The 22,279-nt window shown below is 40.5% G+C and overlaps 1 protein-coding gene across 2 annotated transcripts in view; it reads left to right on the top strand.

The window, feature by feature from the left end:
* The window catches only part of LOC126471018 (dymeclin), a 168,600-nt gene that overhangs the window by 60,298 nt on the left and 86,023 nt on the right, over window positions 1-22,279 (top strand). The window contains exons 3-5 of one of the 2 annotated variants that reach the window (XM_050099079.1): window positions 8,900-9,024; window positions 9,122-9,206; window positions 17,536-17,640. In XM_050099079.1, coding sequence (XP_049955036.1) covers window positions 8,900-9,024; window positions 9,122-9,206; window positions 17,536-17,640 — 315 coding nt within the window. Of the gene's footprint in view, window positions 1-8,896; window positions 9,025-9,121; window positions 9,207-17,535; window positions 17,641-22,279 lie in introns of both variants that reach the window. The other variant, XM_050099078.1, reaches the window with a different exon arrangement.

Genomic DNA, 22,279 nt, shown 5'->3' with positions numbered 1-22,279 from the left:
CTAGGTGGAGAGCTTAGTTTGGTGTACCGGTACAAAAGAGATTTATATAATAACTGTAATGGTAACAATTTTAAATTTGGTTTCAACACAAATGTATCTTCCTATGTGCTCTTTATTTTATTTGCAGTTATGCTACTAAGATCTGGAACAAGAGATTGGCTGACAGCAATTCTGAGAGAATTTTTTAAATTACAATTAGAAATACTCGCACGCAATCTAGTTTTTGTACAAGACAAAACAGAAAAAAACCTTTCGCGTACACAAGTGGAACCAAACATAGAAATAATCTTCGCTGCTTCTCTGTGTAACTTGGGAAATTCTTCCTTCGGCAAATTCTGGTAGAATTGGGGGAAACCTTTTGTATTGTAAAACACATTCTTCCAGTGAACATCGCTTTGCAAATCAATTAGTTCGAAATGTAAATCTGAAGGCGCACTTTCAATATCCATCGAAAAAGGTTTCACAGAAACATCGAGAATTGGCTACAGGTTGGTAATTTCCTGAAACAATAACAAAGCCAATGTTAATAAATGAAAGTAATGTAAACCGTTGTTTCGAAGTACTAAATTGTGATAGATTTTAATAAACATGTAATGTGTACTATTAGTTTTAATGTAATGTTACACTTGCATATGTAATGCAATCTCCTTTATTTAGCTTTATGTCATATACCGGCACATTACCTGAAATCGGTCGTTAAACGCATTTTCAAGGGATTGTAGCACCTTGACATATTTTTCAAAGCACGCTCCTTCCTGTACAGATGCTGTCAAACAAAAACATAGTACCGTTTTGATTAGACGGTTATAAAAATCAGGCTGTTTTAATAAAGGTACAATTTATATCTCGCTTACCTAGTTCAGGGAAGTGTTGCGTATTTTTCTCTGAAAGGTTGTTTTTGAGGAGCTTCAGTTTCTACTGGAAAGCATTTATTTTGCTGATCATGTCATTGATGAGATTGTTTTCTTTTTGGAGTTTCAGACTTAAATCATTTAGGAGAGCCATAACGTCTGCTAAAAATCCTAAATCAGCTACCCATTCAGGGTCATGAAAAAGTGGCTCCGGACGTCCTTTGCTCTCCAAAAATTGAGCCACAGTGTGGCGTAGTCGAAAAATTCGGGAAATCACTTTCCCTTTGCTCATCCAGCGCACCTCAGTGTGGTAGGGAATATCTGGATACTCCTCTTCAAAGGAAATCAAAAATTCTTTGAATTGACAATTAGTGAGTCCATGAGAACGAATGTAGTTCACGATATGCACCACTACCTTCATCACATCTTGAAGACCGATGTTAAGTTTTTTCCGCAGTAGGCCAATAAACCCTTTTGCTTTACCGCACATTGCTGGTGCCCCATCTGTGGTTACGGAAAACAGCTTTTCCCAAGCTGCCATTTCAACAGCTGCTAAAATATCCGCCCCTGTAACAGTGTCCTTCAACGAAATAATATCCAGGAGCTCTTCCGTTACATGTAGGTCGTCGTCCATGCCACACAACAATATTGCTAACTGAGCTGGTCGTTAATATCCATGGACTCATCAAGTGCGATGGAGTACGCTAGGAAGTTTTCAATTTTGGCTGCCAGTTGTTCATGCAAATTCTCAGCAATTTCGTTGATTCTCCGATGTATTGTCATTCTGGAAAGTGGTATTCTGCTGTACGCGGGAGCTAATGTGGGATTCATTGTCTCTACTACGTCCAACATAATGTTTTTTATTAATGGCCCGTCCATAAATGGCCTCCCAGCTCTTGCTAAATGTAGAGCAACTTTGTAACTAGCTTTGAGAGTCATTTCACAGCACCCCTCATCTTCTTCACGCTAAAGTAGAGAAAAAAAGATATGTTAGAAATAATTTATGCGAAAACGAAAACTAAGGAATCCAAGCAAATGTTATTTCGTTTCGCATGACCTTTAACCAAAATATACATGCTAAAGTACTTGCAACAAACCTCATTTGTAGATACAAAATTCTCTTCTGCAAGAGTTTGCAACTTCCGTAATTCTTCCTCTCTGGCATCCCCTGTTATATCACTATACTTTTCTGAATGCAATTTGCTGTAGTGCCTTTCAATAGACGATTTTCTGACACACGTAATTAGTGTACCGCAGATTACACATTTGGCTTTATCGTCACAACGCACAAAAAAGTAGGAGAGTTCCCATTCTGGTTTAAATTGACTTTTGGCAATTTTCCCTTTTTTTTGGAGCAGATGGTTCCATTATTCCGGTAATTGTCTTGCGCTTACGTATTCCAATGTTGACTAAGCCGTCTGGCAGCGCATTCGGCAGCGCACAGCATCGGCCTCACCTAGCAAGCCGAGTTGAGGCGAAGTATGCCGAGTTGAACCTATGCACTGTGCAGGCACTCGCTGCACCTCGCTTTGCACACGTGCGGTTTTCCGTGTTTGTGCGGCCCTGGGCTAGAGCATCTCTCCAAGATTTCAATGCGCATTACAACTGCTTGTGTGGGCATTGTTTGTGAAGTGGCAAACATCAAAATGAGCAGAAAAGCACATGGAATTCATTTAAGTCTTTTTTGCTGGTCCCAACAGCAGCTGCCCACTTACGAACAATGTTCGTTGGATCCCATATCTACATGTGTAAACTAATTTCTCGTGACAATGCAGAGTGGATGACTTGTCTAAAAGTTCCCACACACCTGTCTCCTAGTTGCCCTCTCTGCGTGTATGCCATGGTGGATAATTTGAATCGTAACTTGGAGCGATGCTCTATCAACTGATGTGTGTGTCATTTTTCTTTGTGTCTTGCAGTTTTCTCCCAGATGTCTTCTGAAACTATGGATATACTTATGAACAGCCGCCTTTAGTGAATTAGCAGTCTAGTTAAAAGTTGATTATTTAACTCTCTATGGTAAATTGTTGATTTCTTAGGATGGATAGAATGTATGACTGCTGTGTACAGACGCACTGGCCAGTGTTAGTGAACAGCTGAACTTGCTGATGGCCACGATCAGCCGTCTTTAGGCTGCTGCCTCAGAGTGTAGTGGCAGTGTGGAGTCTGGTGCGTTGCATGGTACACCCCAGGTTTTACATGCTTCACCCATGGTCCCTGCTGTCAAGACATCTTCACGGGTACCGGGCACGGTTGGACCACCCTCTCCCCAAAGGGAGTAGCGGGTTCAGTGGCATTGGCGTCGCACGAGGCAGAGGGTCAATGTGGAGGCTGGCAATGTGGTGTCGCCCGCTCTGCCTGTGAGTGGACATGCGGCCGCTCCTTCAGCAAGGTCCGAGCAGGCACATGGGGGGAGGGGTTTATTAGTGATTGGGAGCTCCAGTGTTAGGCAGGTGATGGAGCCCCTTAGGAAAATAGCGGTCTGGGCATAAGGCCAGTGTTCACTCTGCTTGCTGGGGGGTCTCATCCAAGATGTGGAGGAGGCCCTGCCGGCGGCAATAGAGAGCGCTGGGTGCACCCAACTGCAAATTGTTGCTCATGTCAGCACCAATGACTCCTGCCGTCTGGGTTCAGAGGTCATCCTCGGTTCATACAGGTGGTCAGCGAAGATGGTGAAGGTGGAAAGCCTCGCTCGTGGAGTGGAATCTGAGCTAACTATTTGTTGTGTCATTCCCAGAACAGGTCGCGGTCCTCTGGTTTGGAGCTGAGTGGAAGGCTTAAACCAGAGGCTCAGACGATTCTTCGGAGATCTGGGATGTAAATTTCTCGACCTCCGCTATCGGGTGGAGAAATGTAGGGTCCCCCTGAATAGGTCAGGTGTGCACTACACGCAGGAAGCGGCTACAAGGGTAGCGAAGTACGTGTGGAGTGCACATGTGGGTTTTTTAGGTTAGAGAATTCCCTCCCTATGCCCAACAAGGCATCTCCTCAGACGCAACAAGGTAGGCAAAACACAACAGGGAATGACAATATTAATGTGGTAATAGTAAACTGCAGGCGTGTCTATAGAAAGGTCCCAGAACTACTCTCATTAATAAACGGTCACAATGCCCACATAGTACTAGGGATGGAAAGCTGGCTGAAACCAGATGTAAACAGTAATGGAATTCTAAACTCACATTGGAATGTATACTGCAGAGACAGACTGGACAGTGAAGGGGGAGGCTTGTTTATAGCGATAAAAAGTGCAATAGTGTCGAAGGAAATTGACGGAGATCTGAAATGTGAAATAATTTGGGTGAATTTCACGGTTAAAGCAGGCTCAAATATGGTAATTGGATGTCTCTATAGGCTCCCTGGCTCAGCAGCTGCTGTGGTAGAACACCTGAAGAAAAATTTGGAAAATATTTCGAGAAGATTTCCCGGCCATGTTATAGTTCTGCATGGAGATTTTAATTTACCACATATAGACTGGGAGACTCAAATGTTTATAATGGGTGGCAGGGACAAAGAATTCAGTGAATTTTTTTTAAGTGCATTATCGGAAAACTACCTTGAACAGTTAAACAGAGAACCGCCTCATGGCGATAACATATTAGACCTTCTGGTGACAAACAGACCTGAACTATTTGAAACAGTGAACCCAGAACAGGGAATCGGTGATCATAAAGCGGTTACAGCATCGGTGATTTCAGCCGTAAATAGAAATACTAGAAAAGGCAGGAAGATTTTTCTCTTTAGCAAAAGTGACAAAAAGTAGATTTAAGAGTACTTGACAGCTCAACACAGAAGTTTTATCTCAAGTACAGATACTGATGAGGATCAGTGGACAAAGTTCAGAACAATATGCATTAGATGAGTGTGTGCCAAGCAAGATCGTAAGAGATGGAAAAGAGCCACCATAGTACAACAACCGAGTTAGAAAACTGCTACGGAAGCAAAGGGAACGTCACAGCAAACATAAACATAGCCAAAGCCTTGCAGACAAACAAAAATTACACGAAGCGAAATGTAGTGTGAGGAGGGCTATGCAAGAGGCGTTCAACGAATTCGGAAGTACTATGGTCTGACTTGGCAGAAAATCCTAAGAAATTTTGGTCTAATGTCAAAGCGGTAGGTGGATCAAAACAAAATGTCCAGACACTCTGTGACCAAAATGGTACTGAAACAGAGGATGACAGACAGACTAAGGGCCGAAATACTAAATGTCTTTTTCCAAAGCTTTTTCACTGAGGAAGACTGCACTGTAGTTCCTTCTGTAGATGACAGAGGGATAGAAAAACAATTAAAACCACTCAAAAGAGTGAAGGCTGCTGGACCTGATGGGATACCAGAGTACATGAAGGAACTTGCACCCTTTCTTGCAGCAGTGTACCGTAGGTCTCTAGAAGAGCATAGCATTCCAACAGATTGGAAAAGGGTGCAGGTCATCCCCGTTTTCAAGAAGGGACGTTGAACAGATGTGCAGAACTATAGACCTATATCTTTAATGTCAATCAGTTGTAGAATTTTGGAACACGTATTATGTTCGAGTATAATGACTTTTCTGGAGACTATAAATCTACTCTGTAGGAATCAGCATGGGTTTCAAAAAAGACAATTGTGTGAAACCCAGCTTGCGCTATTCGTCCATGAGACTCAGAGGGCCATAGACACGGGTTCCCAGGTTGATGCCGTGTTTCTTGACTTCTGTAAGGCACTTGATACATTTCCCCACAGTCGTTTAATGAACAAAATAAGAGCATATGGACTATCAGACCAATTGTGTGATTGGATTGAAGAGTTGCTAGGTAACAGAATGCAGCATGTCATTCTCAATGGAGAGAAGTCTTCCAAAGTAAGAGTGATTTCAGGTGTGCCGCAGGGGAGTGTCGAAGGACCATTGCTATTCACAATATATATAAATGACCTTGTGGATAACATGGGAAGTTCACTGAGGTTTTTTGCGGATGATGCTGTAGTATATCGAGAGGTTGTAACAAAGGAAAATTGTACTGAAATGCAGGAGGATCTGCAACGAATTGACACATGGTGCAGGTAATGGCAATTGACTCTCAATGTAGACAAGTGTAGTATGCTGCGAATACATAGAAAGAAGGTCCTTTATCATTTAGCTACAATATAGCAGGTCAGCAACTGGAAGTAGTTAATTCCATAAATTATCTGGGAGTAGGCATTAGGAGTGATTTAAAATGGAACGACCATATAAAATTAATTGTCGGTAAAGCAGATGCCAGACTGAGATTCATTGGAAGAATCTTAAAGAAATGCAGTCCGAAAACAAAGGAAGTAGGTTACGGTACACTTGTTCGCCAACTGCTTGAATACTGCTCACCAGTGTGGGATCCATACCAGATAGGGTTGATAGAAGAGAGAGAGAGAAGATCCAATGGAGAGCAGCGCACTTCTTTACAGGATCATTTAATAATCGCAAAAGTATTACGGAGATGATAGATAAACTCCAGTGGAAGACTCTGCGAGAGAGACCCTCAGTAGCTCGGTATGGGCTTTTGTTGAAGTTTCGAGAACATACCTTCACCGAGGAGTCAAGCAGTATATTGCTCCCTCCTACGTATATCTCGCGAAGAGACCATGAGGATAAAATTAGAGAGATTAGAACCCACACAGAGGCATGCCGACTATCTTTCTTTCCACAAACAATACGAGATTGGAATAGAAGGGAGAACCGATAGAGGTACTCAAGGTACCCTCCGCCACACACCCTCAGGTGGCTTGTGGGTGAATATGGATGTAGATGTAGATGTAGAACAACCGTGTATTCTTACACTACAACATTAATATTGTATGTTAAAACATCTACATCTAAATTCTAGCATTATTAACATCTGTCACTATGTTGTAGCATTGGTAATCAGCAGTCTTGGAATTGCTTAAGATTGCTGATTAGGCAGTTCTGTACATCCATTTTAATATAAAACTGCTGCCAAATGATCCCAAGCGACTCAGCAACGCTGAAATCTTTGGATTACCGTAAAGATCCTACCTCAAAATTTTGTCGCCATGCTGTTTAAATAACTGTGGAGTTGAATTGAACAAATCATAGCCGTCATCAACTTACTCATTAGTATCCCATTCTGACTCGTCATCATTTCTGTCTGGACTTAGAGAACTCCATGACCAATCCTCTTTATTGTTCTGTTGTTGGACCCCTTTTGAGGTGGTTTTGCTGCAGCTGTTATCTTGTGTGCATATGTTCCGTGAAATTCTTTGATCTTGCATACTGTCTTGTAATTAGATAATGATATCCATGTGTTCACTTTTGTAGAACTGATGCTGCACTATTCCTAATATTCTATCTGCAGTAAAATAACTTCCATCCTTCAGTATCTTGGTTAGTCCTATACAAGTGGAAGTTATGCAGTGTGCTTCCCCTTTCCGTTTGGTATAAGTTGCTACGAAGAACAAAATGTTCAGGCATCCCTGTTTCTCTGCAGTCACAGAAAGCATTTGCCCACCTTTCATGTTCTGTGTGAGTGGACAGGATAAGGACATTTTTCAGTAGTGAGATGTGTGGTTCTCTTAGTCTGTTCATCCAGGTACAATCATAGTGTGTCTTAGACACTTTAAAAAATGTTATGTATTCACCTACTGATAATTCACTCATAACAGTTGCACAGTCATTAATCTGTTCTCCAGGCTCTGACTTGGATTTTGTTAGTAATAATTATCTCTGTAATTATTTGCCCTCTTTCTACTCAATCTCGATTTACCAGTGGCCCGCTATTCCGTATTGTACTCGAACGTCGATCAGGCAGATTCTCAATATTACCAGTATATCCTCAATAGATGTACAGCAGATTTCAGTTGGATTTTTAACGCACTAAGCAGAGTATACACGATAGAAAGGAAGAAGGCTAGAAAAAGAGATGAAAGACAAAGTGGTACAAGGTATAGGCCGATAACAGAGACTGAAATAAACGTTGACAGGAAGTTTAAGAATGTTGGAGATATAAGTTTAAGGTTTGTGCCATTCAGAACCAAAAGTGAGGACCAAAGAGAGCTTTGCAATATAAATCTGGAGAGTCTTGTCGAGTAATTTCTACTACAATCAGCTCCGTATACTGGTCCTGATTGTTACCAACCAGCTACCTCACCATCCTCTGTCAATAGTGTCATCTAAACACAGTGTGGAGGGGAATAGGGTCACTGCCTTCCCCATTGTTAAATTTACAAGACCTTGAAGCCCCAACTTCTCACTGAAATAATTCCTCAATTGACATCATGAGGTTGAGTGCACTTCATTTGAGACCTTCCAGCAAGGAAAAGGCCCTTGAAACCCGTAAGCCTTGCATAACACACACATGATGACCACTTTGCTGTGTGGGGCAGACTGTAGACTCGTTCTGTAGCATTAGTATATTGTAGATCTGGGTTTCACATAAATATTTAATTATTCAATTCATAAAAAGACATTGGTAAGTCATGCTTTAAAAAAGGGAAAGGGGGGGGGGGGGGGAGAGAGGAGGAGGAGGAGAGAGAGAGAGAGAGAGAGAGAGAGAGAGAGAGAATGAATTGAGGAATTTTACTGGTGGTAAAGTGAATAGTATTTCACAGTTAACTACATAAAAATAATTAAATATTGTCACTATGTAATAATGTGCTATATGGGTTCCCTTAAAGTACTTCATGTTAATGGTGTGTATGTCACTAGTACTTGGAATAAAATGTGACTTGTTAACAGACATTCAAAATTACTGATAACTTTTTGCATTTGCTGAAAAGCTTGTGATTAGAATTTTCAAGTCTCCTTGTCATAAGCCTTGTTTTTATTTAGCACTAGTATTCTGCTAATTAAACTACACACACCAAGCTAATTTCTCCTGTGGTGAAGACTCATATTCAGCCTTGCCTAGACCCAAATCTCCATCTGGCCACTCTTACATAAGTTTTCTGCGGTTTCATTGCAGAATACAATATTGTAATGCAAGTACAATAATAGCTTTGCAGAATTCTTTGGAAAAATCTAGTTAATATTTGAAATATAACACAGAAATAAAAAGTTAACAGATTTTTGTATTTTGCAGCAGTATGTTTAGCTGGCAGACATACAATGCATTGTTTATTCTACGCTGTGTCACAAAATATTTAATTGAATCTATTAAAGAAGATGATGTAATTCGTCAGTTCGAAGCTCGACCACAGGAACAAGATGGTATGTACCAGACTTTCTGGGACATAAAGTATTGTTATTGATAATGACTCAATGTATATTTTCCTATAATTGTATGAATCAATGTGTACATTTTCAGGGTTGAAACAAGTGGACGAGCATGTGAGTCGCATGGAAATTTTTCTCGATTCCTTGCTTGAGATTGTTGTGGACGTACCTGTAAAGTAAGTAAATTGAAGTTATCAAATATGTACATACTGTATACATAAATTTAATTCAGGAATTTGTTAAATTCATAAAGAGACGAATTGACTAACTAGTACTCACCCAGGGCGCACAATTCTCAGTACTGCTGACATACGCAAAAACAAATTGTGACAGCACTCCTAGCTGTTGGAATTGCATATTTTTTCTTCAGTGGTAAAAGGAAAAGTAGGAGAAAGAGGAAATAGTTGGGAGAGATCAGGGATGGTGATGAGAGGGGGGAAGTTGGGGTCAGTCAGAACCAATCTTTAGAGTTCTCTGAGGAAAAATGGAAGCAGAAATGAAGGAAAAAGTGTCTTAGAGTATCATATGTTACAGATAGAAAACTGCACTTTGTCAGCTTCAGTTCAGAGATGATGGAAAGGATGGACAGAATGAGAGGTAGAGGTGGATATTCAAAAAGAAAAGACAGTGACAAGTGGAGATCACAAAAACAAACAAACAAGTAAGTGTTAGTGTAAAAGTGGAGAAGTGCAAACAAATTAAAAAATAAATAAAAATAAAGAATTTCAAAACGAATGTGAGTGGAAGAAGGAAAATGACGGAGTGGAGAGCTGAATGTAGGTTGAACCAAGAAGAGTGATAGGATTAGATGATATGTTGGAGAACAAGTTCCTGTCTCTGCAGTATAGGAAGCCTTGTGTTGGTTGGGTGTAACTAAATGGCCCACAAGCCATAGCTGGCCTCAGGAGTTATGCTGCTGAGCATGCTCAATGACTGTGTAGTGGGTGTTCATATATCAGTTCAGATGCAAAACTGAGTATCATTGGTAAGCATAATTGGGACCTTATATTGACCATTGGACTCCCCTCTAGATGTTACCAAAAACTTAACTGAAAACCTCAGCTTGTTAGTGTGTACGCTCCTCAATTGTACTCTCATCATACTGTCAACAATGAAAAAGACTTTAAATCATCTAACAATACATTGAGACAATTATAGTTGTGTTAGTGGTTAGCTGGACAGTACTTCCTGTGACACAAATGCTTTGTCTGAAGACCAGACAGTTCAGAAATCCACCCATGACTGAAATATATTAGAGCTAATGGCAACAAATAGACTTGACTTCTTTTAGGATGACCACATTGAAACTGGTATCATCAATCATGGGAAATAGTACCAACAATGATTACCAGGTTACACAGGTAACTAAATCAAGCAGGAAGATGTGAATTTTTAAGCAAAGTAGATGAAGAGGCGGTGTGTGAAGGCTATCAGTGGCATCAAAATCAGTGTCCAGACTAATGAATGGCACAGGAACTGAAGTTAAGATAGCAAACCAAACAAAATCAGAAATACTGAACTCCATTTTCATATTGTTACTTTACAAAGGAAGAGAAAGGAAGTACTGCTCCAGTTTGCATCTTGCACTGCTGCAAAGATGAGTGATTGACCAGCTGCGATATAGTCGCATATATGAACAGTGATCCAATACTGTCAAATGTTTTTTATTCCAGTCTTTGATCACAATATCAATTCTTTTGACAATGACCGGTATCAGTTAGTAATGACCATTCTCAGATCTGCAATATAAAAATATATACACCTAGTGATCAGTGTGTCTTTCAACACAATAAAGCATTACGTATCACGATATACTATCATACAACCATGGAAATGTACAGATAAAATATGGTAAAATGTACCTTTTCTACACCATGTCCTAAAATGATAAGGCTGTAATGGCATCGTCAGAACATATAAATGTACTCGGCACAGCATCGTCACATAGATCTAAAATAAGGCGTAGAATAGGTCACATTGTCCACACGGTCATTTTTGCAACTGGTTACTGAAGTACAGTAGCTACCAGAAATATGTTTGGCTACATCCTACATAGATGTCGCTACTGGGGGCTTAGATGTAGTCATCATTTACGTAAGAAACATAATCTGATAAAAAAACATTGGGTAAAATACATGTAGCAGACTTTTAAATATTGATAACTATTATAGAAACCAATTGTGATACAGTAAAAGACGAATGCAGTTACCCATATAAAATTATTAAAAGTATATATATATATATATATATATATATATATATATATATATATATATATATATATATATATATATAGAGAGAGAGAGAGAGAGAGAGAGAGAGAGAGAGAGAGAGAGAGAGAGAGAGAGAGAGAGAGAGACACACACACACACACTCTCCTGGAAATGGAAAAAAGAACACATTGACACCGGTGTGTCAGACCCACCATACTTGCTCCGGACACTGCGAGAGGGCTGTACAAGCAATGATCACACGCACGGCACAGCGGACACACCAGGAACCGCGGTGTTGGCCGTCGAATGGCGCTAGCTGCGCAGCATTTGTGCACCGCCGCCGTCAGTGTCAGCCAGTTTGCCGTGGCATACGGAGCTCCATCGCAGTCTTTAACACCGGTAGCATGCCGCGACAGCGTGGACGTGAACCGTATGTGCAGTTGACGGACTTTGAGCGAGGGTGTATAGTGGGCATTCGGGAGGCCGGGTGGACGTACCGCCGAATTGCTCAACACGTGGAGCGTGAGGTCTCCACAGTACATCGATGTTGTCGCCAGTGGTCGGCGGAAGGTGCACGTGCCCGTTGACCTGGGACCGGACCGCAGCGACGCACGGATGCACGCCAAGACCGTAGGATCCTACGCAGTGCCGTAGGGGACCGCCCCGCCACTTCCCAGCAAATTAGGGACACTGTTGCTCCTGGGGTATCGGCGAGGACCATTCGCAACCGTCTCCATGAAGCTGGGCTACGGTCCCGCACTCCGTTAGGCCGTCTTCCGCTCACGCCCCAACATCGTGCAGCCCGCCTCCAGTGGTGTCGCAACAGGCATGAATGGAGGGACGAATGGAGACGTGTCGTCTTCAGCGATGAGTGTCGCTTCTGCCTTGGTGCCAATGAGGGTCGTATGCGTGTTTGGCGCCTTGCGGGTGAGCGCCACAATCAGGACTGCATACGACCGAGGCACACAGGGCCAACACCCGGCATCATGGTGTGGGGAGCGATCTCCTACACTGGCCGTACACCACTGGTGATCGTCGAGGGGGACACTGAATAGTGCACGGTACATCCAAACCGTCATCGAACCCATCGTTCTACCATTCCTAGACCGGCAAGGGAACTTGCTGTTCCAACAGGACAATGCACGTCCGCATGTATCCCGTGCCACCCAACGTGCTCTAGAAGGTGTAAGTCAACTACCCTGGCCAGCAAGATCTCCGGATCTGTCCCCCATTGAGCATGCTTGGGACTGGATGAAGCGTCGTCTCACGCAGTCTGCACGTCCAGCACGAACGCTGGTCCAACTGAGGCGCCAGGTGGAAATGGCATGGCAAGCCGTTCCACAGGACTACATCCAGCATCTCTACGATCGTCTCCATGGGAGAATAGCAGCCTGCATTGCTGCGAAAGGTGGGTATACACTGTACTAGTGCCGACATTGTGCATGCTCTGTTGCCTGTGTCTATGTGCCTGTGGTTCTGTCAGTGTAATCATGTGATGTATCTGACCCCAGGAATGTGTCAATAAAGTTTCCCCTTCCTGGGACAATGAATTCACGGTGTTCTTATTTCAATTTCCAGGAGTGTATATATATAAATAATAGGTCTGACACTTTTATGATGAATTCACGGTCAAAAATTAATATACATAATACATTGCCTGTAGCAACTCATAAATTACCAGTGAAAGATAAAATGTCTGTATGACAGCTGAAGGAAAGACAGATCAATGATTAGCACCCTCTGTTGGGTCAGTCGCCAGGATGTTATGTAGACGCGCACCGATCATAAGAACTTAACCACTAGAAGGCTTTACATGCATCGTGATATGTCTCCCACAGAAAACGTGTAAACAACATATTAACGGTCAATAAATAAAATTGTCTATTCTGGCCATACAATCCATGAATAGGTAGGACTTAATCAGTTACAGGATTAGAGCGATGAATGTATGGAAGTAAGGAAAATGCCTACTGTTCTCAACATAAATCATCAAGCAAGGCTAGGTATAAATACATGAGGCATTATTTAGTTATCATAGTACATTCTGAAACAAAGCAAAGTAGGCGTTGGGCACAAAATCGCTTTGTCCATTGAGTACCCTAGTAGGCTCATTCTTTTTGGCCTTGTAAATCTCCAACCCCTCCAACAAGTCGAGAGCGCGACCCTTCTCTGCCCTGTGTAGAATATGCATAATACAACTTTCAATATTGCCTACAGTGTGGCCAGTTTCTGCCAAATGCATTCCCAATGTAGTTTTGTTATGTGCCTGCAAATGCTCCCTGAATCTTATTTTAAAAAAACGGCCAGTTTGACCGATATAAAATTTGCCACATCTACTACAAACGATCTTGCAAGCCCCAGAACTGTCAAATTTATCAGAATCATTACTCAAACTATGTTTTACACGGAGTTTCAGAGTATTGTTAACTTGAAAACCACATCTAACCTTAGATCTACTCAAACACTTTTCTGTTTGTTGTGACATTTTTCCGTAAAATTTCATTGGAATAGCTTTCAGGATTTCTTTATTATTTCTTTTTTCTAGATGATTGTGGATCTGCCTACAATTTACTGTCTGTTTTTTAATCCTATTGTATGGGCACGTAATATCATTTGCTGAGAAACCGTTGGATACTGCAATTTGCTTTAATATACTAAGTTCTTGGTGTATTTCATTGTCGGCCAATGGTAACTGAACTAGTTGGTGGATTATAGAGGTGAAAAAGGCCCTTTTTATATCATGGCGGATGGCATGAACTGGCTCCGATAATAGTATTTGTACATGTAGGCTTCCTAAAAATCGAAAATTTGTCAGTTGTCAACCTTCTTAATAGTAATGTCTAAATAGTTGATGGAGCTCGCTTCTTCTATTTCTGTAGTAAACGCTATTTTTTGGTGCGTGCTGCCTATGGCTTGAGCAAATGCGGTAACCTCATTCTCGTCACCCTCTAACGGAAACAAGATGTCATCGATACTTTGCTCACTAGGTGTAAATATTTTTATATTGTAAATCTGAGGATGGTCATTATTGACTGAAACCGGTCATCATCAAAAGAATTGATATTGTGATCAAAGAATGGAATAAAAAACATTTGACGAGTGATTGATATTAGTGTCAATGGTGATGAGAAACAGCTAAAATTGAATGAGGCCTCAGTTCCCAATGGAATCCCTATATCCAATTCTATACCAAATTTGCTACTGAGTTATCAACTATTTTAACAATAATCCACTACAGGTCATTGAATATTTCTCTGTTATTCAGCCAGGTGGTGTCATCCAACAGGAATGGTGTTTTGGCAAGCCAACTTTTTGCAGTCTTCAGGCTTTCTTTATGACACTGATATCTGTTGGATCCAGCTTCATATCTTTGCCATCCCCCCCACAGCCTCCCATTGCCTACCTCCGAACGCAGAACTGGGACGATGGTGGGTGAAGTGACATCAGGAGTCGACACAGGGTCCTCAGTAGTGCCACAGTCGGCTTCAGACACGAATCTCTGCTGGCGTGATGACAGTGTGTCCTTTCTTCTTCAGTTATGACGAGAGTGGGTTTCCTTGCAGATTGCTACTGTGCTTTCATCATGCTCAAGGCTGGGTTCTGTACCTTGCTTAATTGAAAGCCAATGTTATGAAAAGGAAAGTTACTACTCACTATATAGTGGAGATGCTGAGCCGCAGATAGGCACAACAAAGAGACTGTCTCAAATAAAGCTTTCGGCCATTAAGGCCTTTGTCAACAATAGACAAGACAGATACACACACACACACACACACACACACACACACACACACACACACACACAAATGCAAACGCAACTCACACATGACTGCAGTTTCGGGCAACTGAAATCACACTGCGAGCAGCAGCACCAGTGCATGATGGGAGAGGCAACTGGGCGGGAGTAAGGAGGAGGCAGGGGCGGGGAGGGGGAGCAATAGTATGGTGGGGTGTGGCAGACAGTGAAGTGCTGCAGGTTAGATGCTGGACAGGGGAGAGGTGGTGAGCGAGGGGGGGGGGGGGGAGGGGGGAGCAGTGCACTTTCCCAATCATCACACCAGGTTTGTACCCAGAGGGAGCTGGAGCTGCCTGGAGGCTGCAAGATATGGGGAGAGGATTATAAAGGCTGCACCCAGAAGACATAAATCAGTGATCAGGAGTGCCTGAAGATAACAAGAAGTTGGCTTGCCAAAATACTGAGCCCTTGGACAATGCCACGTGGTTGAATATCTGAAAAATATTCAAGATTTTTCAATGCTAGGAAAACCAAAAATCACATACTGTAGGTTCCTTGAATGAAAACCCATGCCCAGTTGCTGGAAGAAAGCACTGGGCACATTTATCTACAAGTAGGGTTTCAGAAGTCGCCCATAACACTACTCTTTGATATCAGTGATATACAACTGTTGTAGAATCTTGGAACATATTCTGGGGTCAAATATAGCAAGGTGTCTCGAATGGGATGATTTCCTCTTGTGCTAACTGATATGGATGCTGAAAACCTGGGTCATATAAAATCCAATTTGCCCTTTTTTCATGTAACATCTTGAAAGCTGTGGATTTGAGGTAGTCAAGTAGATGCAGTGTTTCTTGACTTCTGAAATGAATTTTACTCAGTATCCCATCAACACTCATTAATGAAAGTGCAGTCATGTGAGGCATCAAACAAAATTTACGGTTGGATCGAGGATATCTTGGTAAGGAAGATACAAAATTAGTGTGATAACTTAGGAGCATGCTCCAAGAAAGTGTGTTGAGACCCTTGCCATTCATATTGTCTATTAATGACCTAGCAGACGTTATCGGCGGTAATGATGTCACCACCAATTCCACTCAAAGCCCCGATGCTGCTGATACCATTAGTTTCTTCCCTTTCCTATCCTTTCTCATCTCCCCCTTCAATTCACATAATATGTATCATAGCTGGGGACTTCATGTGGTGTCTGTTATTTCAGACATTTCTGAAAGAACCAATATCACACATTCATATATGTAACAACGAACTTTTGCAGATGATGCTGTTAGCTATAATGAAGTACTAACTGAAAGAAGTTGCAGAAATAGGCAGATCTTGATAAGATTGACAACTTGGTGTAAATGTTTAGAAATATAAATTGTGCACCTCACAGAATTAAGAAAAGAAATATTTAAGATGTCATTTTTCTCCACACTACAGACACAATTAACTAACAGTTGGTTGCAAAATATGCATTGAGATGTTCCGGTAGTTGGTGGTGGTCATTTCTATGTACAAAGCCACAAAATGAACACATCTGGTATATGCCAAGAATTTTTTTATATTGATCATGTTTTTAATGTTCTATGTTTCACTAGTAATGGGACTGGACCAGCTTAAAATTAGTCCCATGCATCCACCCACTACCACCTAAATGATCTGTATTATTGTTGCAGCTGCTGCTGCTGCTGCTGCTGTTGTTGTTTCACTCGTGGCATTAATGTTCCCCAGCACAAAAGAAATCAAATTTGGATGTACAGTTGTATTTTGGACAAACTAAAAAATAATTGGGGGTAGGGGTTATTACTACAAAAGTATAGTAGAGGGTTGAGAAGAACTTGTACTGAATAAACTCAAGTGGGCAGTACGAAAACAAAAACCAACATTTCAAGTTTGGAACCACAGGTTTCCTATCCAGTAAAAGAAAGGAAAGATTTGGGAGAAACTGGACTGTTCTGGGACTACATGGAATGTCACCAAGAAACAGGCCAAGGAGGTGCAGAGTAACAAGACAGTAACAATATCACTTTGCAGATTCTTCTCATTTGTATCTGTCATCATTGTGGAATCTATATAAGCACAGGCTATTCCTGCTGATGAGCACTACTTTTGAAGCTTCAAGTAGATGTTATTTCATACACTTTCTTAATTCCGCAGTGATATGAGTGGAGGCAAATTGCTTGGGCATGCTGTAATTTTTATCTACCTACAGTTGTAACCTTCAGAAAGCATAATTTTTGTAGAAAAGTTTTTTTGTTGTGTTGTTTATTGCCTGGGAATCAGTTGTGTGTGTTATAGATCTACTTGTAATTGAACTTATCTTTTCTCACCTAATTGTTGACTGCAGACATGGCTTATTAATAAAATGGGCACTACTGCAAATATTGACGTTTTTGGAGTTTCATTGTATTTGTGATAGAGAACAAACATTTCCAGCACTGATAATCCCTAACAAACATTCAGTAGAAGTAAGTGAAGTTCAGAAGTTTACTAATAATGGGAAATAATGTACAGGCTAATACCAACAGGTACTAACAGTTTCTTTTCTTATTTCAGAGATTTTACATATCCTCTACATCTTGAAGCAATCAACTGCCTTTTAATTCTTTTGTCAGTTCAAATGTTTTCCCAGAAACCAGCAGCCAGATCATTTATCTATAGGTAAGTATGTTTGCACACAAACTTGGGAGCATGTAGTAGAACACTTTTACTTGTCGTGTGTTTCTCATTTGCTTAATATATTATGATTCTTATTGTTCTTTTGTTTATGGAAGAACAGTTTTTGTGTCATACATTTGTTCAGAAATGAAGTTTGTTCAAATTAGTAATTCATTATGATTATAGTTTCAACCAGCTGTTTTTAGCTTTCTAATGTTGAAGGAAATGCAATTATTTCTGTGGAACTGTAAAGTAAGTCTTCACTCTATAATCTTTGTGCTGTAGACGCCAATGACCTCAAGTCTAGGTGTATGGTGGAATCTGCAACTAAGTAGTTGTTTTATTGTTTGCAGCATTAAATTCAAAAATAGGTTTCCTTAGAATGTATTGATGTAAAGATTCTGGCTTTTACCATATTTGAATGTTCACAAGAGTTCTGCAGCATACATCTCAAATAAATAATTTGTTAATTTTGCTATCACGTTAATATTGAAACGTTCGTTCAAAGTATAGAACTAAAAAATGTCTAGACATAGCAGTAAAGAAAGTAAATTTTTATCCATATGAGAAAGCGGCCGCCACTTAATGATTAACATGTTTTGCTATCTCTCTATCGAATATAAAACTTTGTACTTCAAGTGAAAGCAGAAGTTCTTTTAAGCAAATTCTTAATTTAGTTTTAAAAATCTGAAGTGGTAAGAATGCCAGAGAGGGGAAAAACTGTAATGGCAGTTTCATAAAACATTCCAGTGTTCATGGTTAGAGAATTTCTCAAAGAAGTAAATTGTGTATTATGTCATCAGTGTCACATTTCCACTCTAAATTTGAATGATTGTATGAAATTTTTCCATGTGTTTTATTCCTGTATAATTTTCTATATTTATCATAACGAGGTCCATTGTTGTTAATGGCATAAAGTGAAGCAATTTCAGGAAAACATTTGTGTGTAATTGGCAAAATAAATAGCAGCAAAAAGGCAACTACTTGAGGAACTTCTAGCATGAACTATGTTAATACACTCATGATACATTGCAATGTACAGTGCTGTAACAAATATCAGACTTGTCAACAAGCTGACAGTATACACTACAGACCTCACATTCTTTTACTAGCTGTGAAGTGATGGTTAAATAATTAATACCGTATGGATCTTTCCATCCAACACTGACAGATCAGAACAGCAACTAAGAACTGCTGTACAACACATACTTTAATCTCACACTCAGTTTATTTATATTACTTCCACAGTTAACATACTCTTGGAACCTTCCCTGTTGTTCCAAAGTGCCATCTCTGTCTTGTTCTTCATATTATTCTCTCAAGAACCACTCTTTCTTGTCCTTTGCTCCTTCATTCTTGTCTTCTCTCTGCTGCCTACCAACTTCCTACCACTGTAGTCAGTTTTCATTATCACTGTGAATATGTTTCTCTTTTGCTGTTCATACATCACCTTCTCTGTGCTCTGTTTGTCAGCTGTAGTGATTTGTCTTTTTGGTGTTGAATGGTGATCTGTATTTTCACAAACTTCTCATCTCTCCTGCCATTTAAAACTTCAAAAAATAATACTATTGGCATTATTTACAGTTTTATCGTTATTTCAAATGTGTTGCTGGATCTTGGAGTCTTGCTTTCATTTTGTTCATAAATTTTGCACCCTTGTTCTTCACCTCACCCTTCTATGTTCACCCAAATTTTCTTTTATTCAGTACTTCTTTGCCCCACATTTAACCTGTATGATGTCAAGATGTCTCATATTACCACTTTCAATGCCTGATGTTCCTTGATCTGCATGTGAGAGGTCTCTCTTTGATCTGTTGTTCTGTGTGAAACGTCTCTGTCAAGACAAACTCTACCTCCAACTTCCTCCTTTACTGTTTCACTGAGTTAGTGCTGCTAATATTTTTTTCTTCTTGCTCACTAGTATGATGAGAGCCATTAATATTGATTGTTGTTTTATTTCATATTGTATTAAATTTACTGAATCAATTGTGTTGTTCAGTTAGTTGAAACTTAGCTAGTAGTATTGTCTTTCAGCACACCTTGATGTTTTTATGTTTTACATGTCTAATTCTATTGGACCAAATTAAGGGACAAATCTCCATTATCATTGAATGAGTCAGTACAGGAGATTAACATCAGAATCCCATGCAGACAACAAGCTGCCAATATATATTAGAAAAATCGACAATATAACACATGAATTAGCTTAATTGCCCCCCCCCCCCCCCCACCCCCCAGGAGCTCCCCAACAAAACTGGAGTGAGCACCTTGGAAATTCTTTAGTTTAGACTCGAAAGTGTGAGGATACTGCTAAGATTTTTTAATTCTTATGGTAACTTATTGAAAATGGATGTAGCAGAATACTGCATGCCTTTCTGCACAAGAGTCAATTCAAATGCAGACTGGATTTCTGTGTAATATTAACTGTGCAAAAGCTGGTAGTTTGTGCCTATAACCTCATATTGTTAACAACATTAAATGAAATATATATATTGAGAGCCCAATGTCAGAATTCTCAGACTCCTGAACAGGGGTGGAAAAGAGGTTAGCTGACTTACACCACACATTGCTCAAACTGCCCATTTTTGCACTAAAAATGCCCTTTCTGATTGGTAGCTCAGAATATGCCACATGTCATGAGTGTATGAAAATAAGCAATGTGCACTAATTTTCATGATGGGTAATCACTTGCTGCAAATATTTGTTTATTGTAAATACAGCAGCATTCAGTTTGTGAACAAGATCCTGAACATAGCCTTTCCACAGCAGCTTACCATTTATGTTTCAGTATAGAAAGCATCTGAAATGTCATATTGTTTAATGGTGCTTTGATGTACCAGTAATGTCAGAGTCAACATAAACAAGCAATTCAATAACTTTTTCTCTAATACCAATTATGTTTTGACAAAGTATACTAATTCCTTCATTACTTTGATACCCAATCTTTTTTGAAGGTGGTTCCTAGAGAGTCTTCTCTCACACCAATTACTACAAAATTTTCCCATAAGTTAACCAACCACTCCTCGTAACACTGTCACCTCTAACATGGCCTGCATCTCGATAGGTATGGGAATGGGAGGTTGGTACAGCTTACAAGGGAAACTCCCATAGATGTCTTACAGAAATGAAGACAACAAATAAACAGGTGTGAACTATGTTACAACAAAGGAATTGAAGAGTAAAGACTTCCAGAATGGAAACACAACTTCAAAAATATTAAAAACATACGTTTTGACAGAGCACATAGAAACTGTGAGATTGTGAAACCATTGCATTCATTTTTGCAGCTTATGTGACCAACTATTACGTTTTCATCATATCTTTGGGAGTGATCACATTCACATTCATATGAACACCTATATCAGGCAGCGAGGCATATCTCACTCACCAGTCATACAAATTAGGTGTGTCAGTAAGAGATTCCTATCATATGACACACGTACTGTCACAAATGTCGTATATGACACACCAGGTGTGTTTTCCGGTGGACGCTTAAGCTGACTTGCCACCTTGTCATCAAATGTTTGCAGTTCCCATTTGAAAGCCACTTCCTTTTGGCTGCTGATAGATTAGTTGTGCAGGATCGGGAGGTTCTGATACGGCTTACCTGCTTATCAGTCCAACACTGTAACCAGTTAACCACGATGCCATTTCTCTTCTCTGCTGCTCTGTGTTGCACTTCTTGTTCTTGGACTGTTCACTGTTTCTAGTATTTATTTATTTTCAGTAGAGTACACCTTATTCCTGTTTTCATGCTTTATCTGTCTTCTGTTTTTGATAGACTGTCCTCTGGATCCGCATACTACTAAATCTGAGGGGTGTACGATGGGGAGTTTCTCTTGTAAGCTGTACAAACCCCCCCTTCCCATACCTATTGAGATGCAAGCCATGCCTAGTGAAACCTGATCTATTGATAAACTCAACTGGCACCACTGAAATGTGAGCCATAACCTACATCATTAGTGCCCTTTCAAACATAACAGCTGTATTAAAATGAGGCTGATCGTGATGCTGAAACAGCTGCATGAGGTGCACATTTGTGCCTGAGTAGCTATCTTTTTCAGTTCCTTACCTGTCATACTCCCTGCCCCTATGAAGACTATTCCCAGCTCCACCACAATGATCCTCTTTTGTAAAATTCCTATGTAACTCTCCAATGCTGTCAGTCATCTGAGTTCACAATGCTGGTGACCTAGTGCTCACTCCTCAACATTTCCTGTAACTGTTGGCCTACTTCTCAACCATGAGAGGTACCTAGCAACAGAACCTTCTTCTTTCTATTTGAATTTACAGCTGACTTAAGCTTCTTAACTGTTGAGGTCTGCTGCATGTTTCCTACACCTAGAGCTAAATAAGACACCTGTCCACTAAACTCTGACATTCAATCAGATCTATTAGTGATACAGGAAGTGAAACTCTCAATATTGCCTTCTCCTAGCATCCTTACTACCAACTGCTAGTTCCCATTCCACAGCCAAGTGGCTGCTCCCATCTTACCCAGTTCCTCTCTTGCATTTTCTAAATGCACCTGAAGGGCACAGATCTTACACTCCTGTTCCTCTGTTAACGTTCTTTTTTTCCTACATGTCCTGCACTTCCAGGAGAGTATCTCATTAGAAAGCCCAGATTTCAAATTTTACTC

This window comes from Schistocerca serialis, chromosome 3 (assembly GCF_023864345.2).
Source record: "Schistocerca serialis cubense isolate TAMUIC-IGC-003099 chromosome 3, iqSchSeri2.2, whole genome shotgun sequence".
In the NCBI taxonomy this organism is placed as follows: domain Eukaryota; kingdom Metazoa; phylum Arthropoda; class Insecta; order Orthoptera; family Acrididae; genus Schistocerca; species Schistocerca serialis.
The sequence above is the reverse complement of the archived record's forward strand: the minus strand, read 5'-3'. Positions and strand labels throughout refer to the sequence as shown.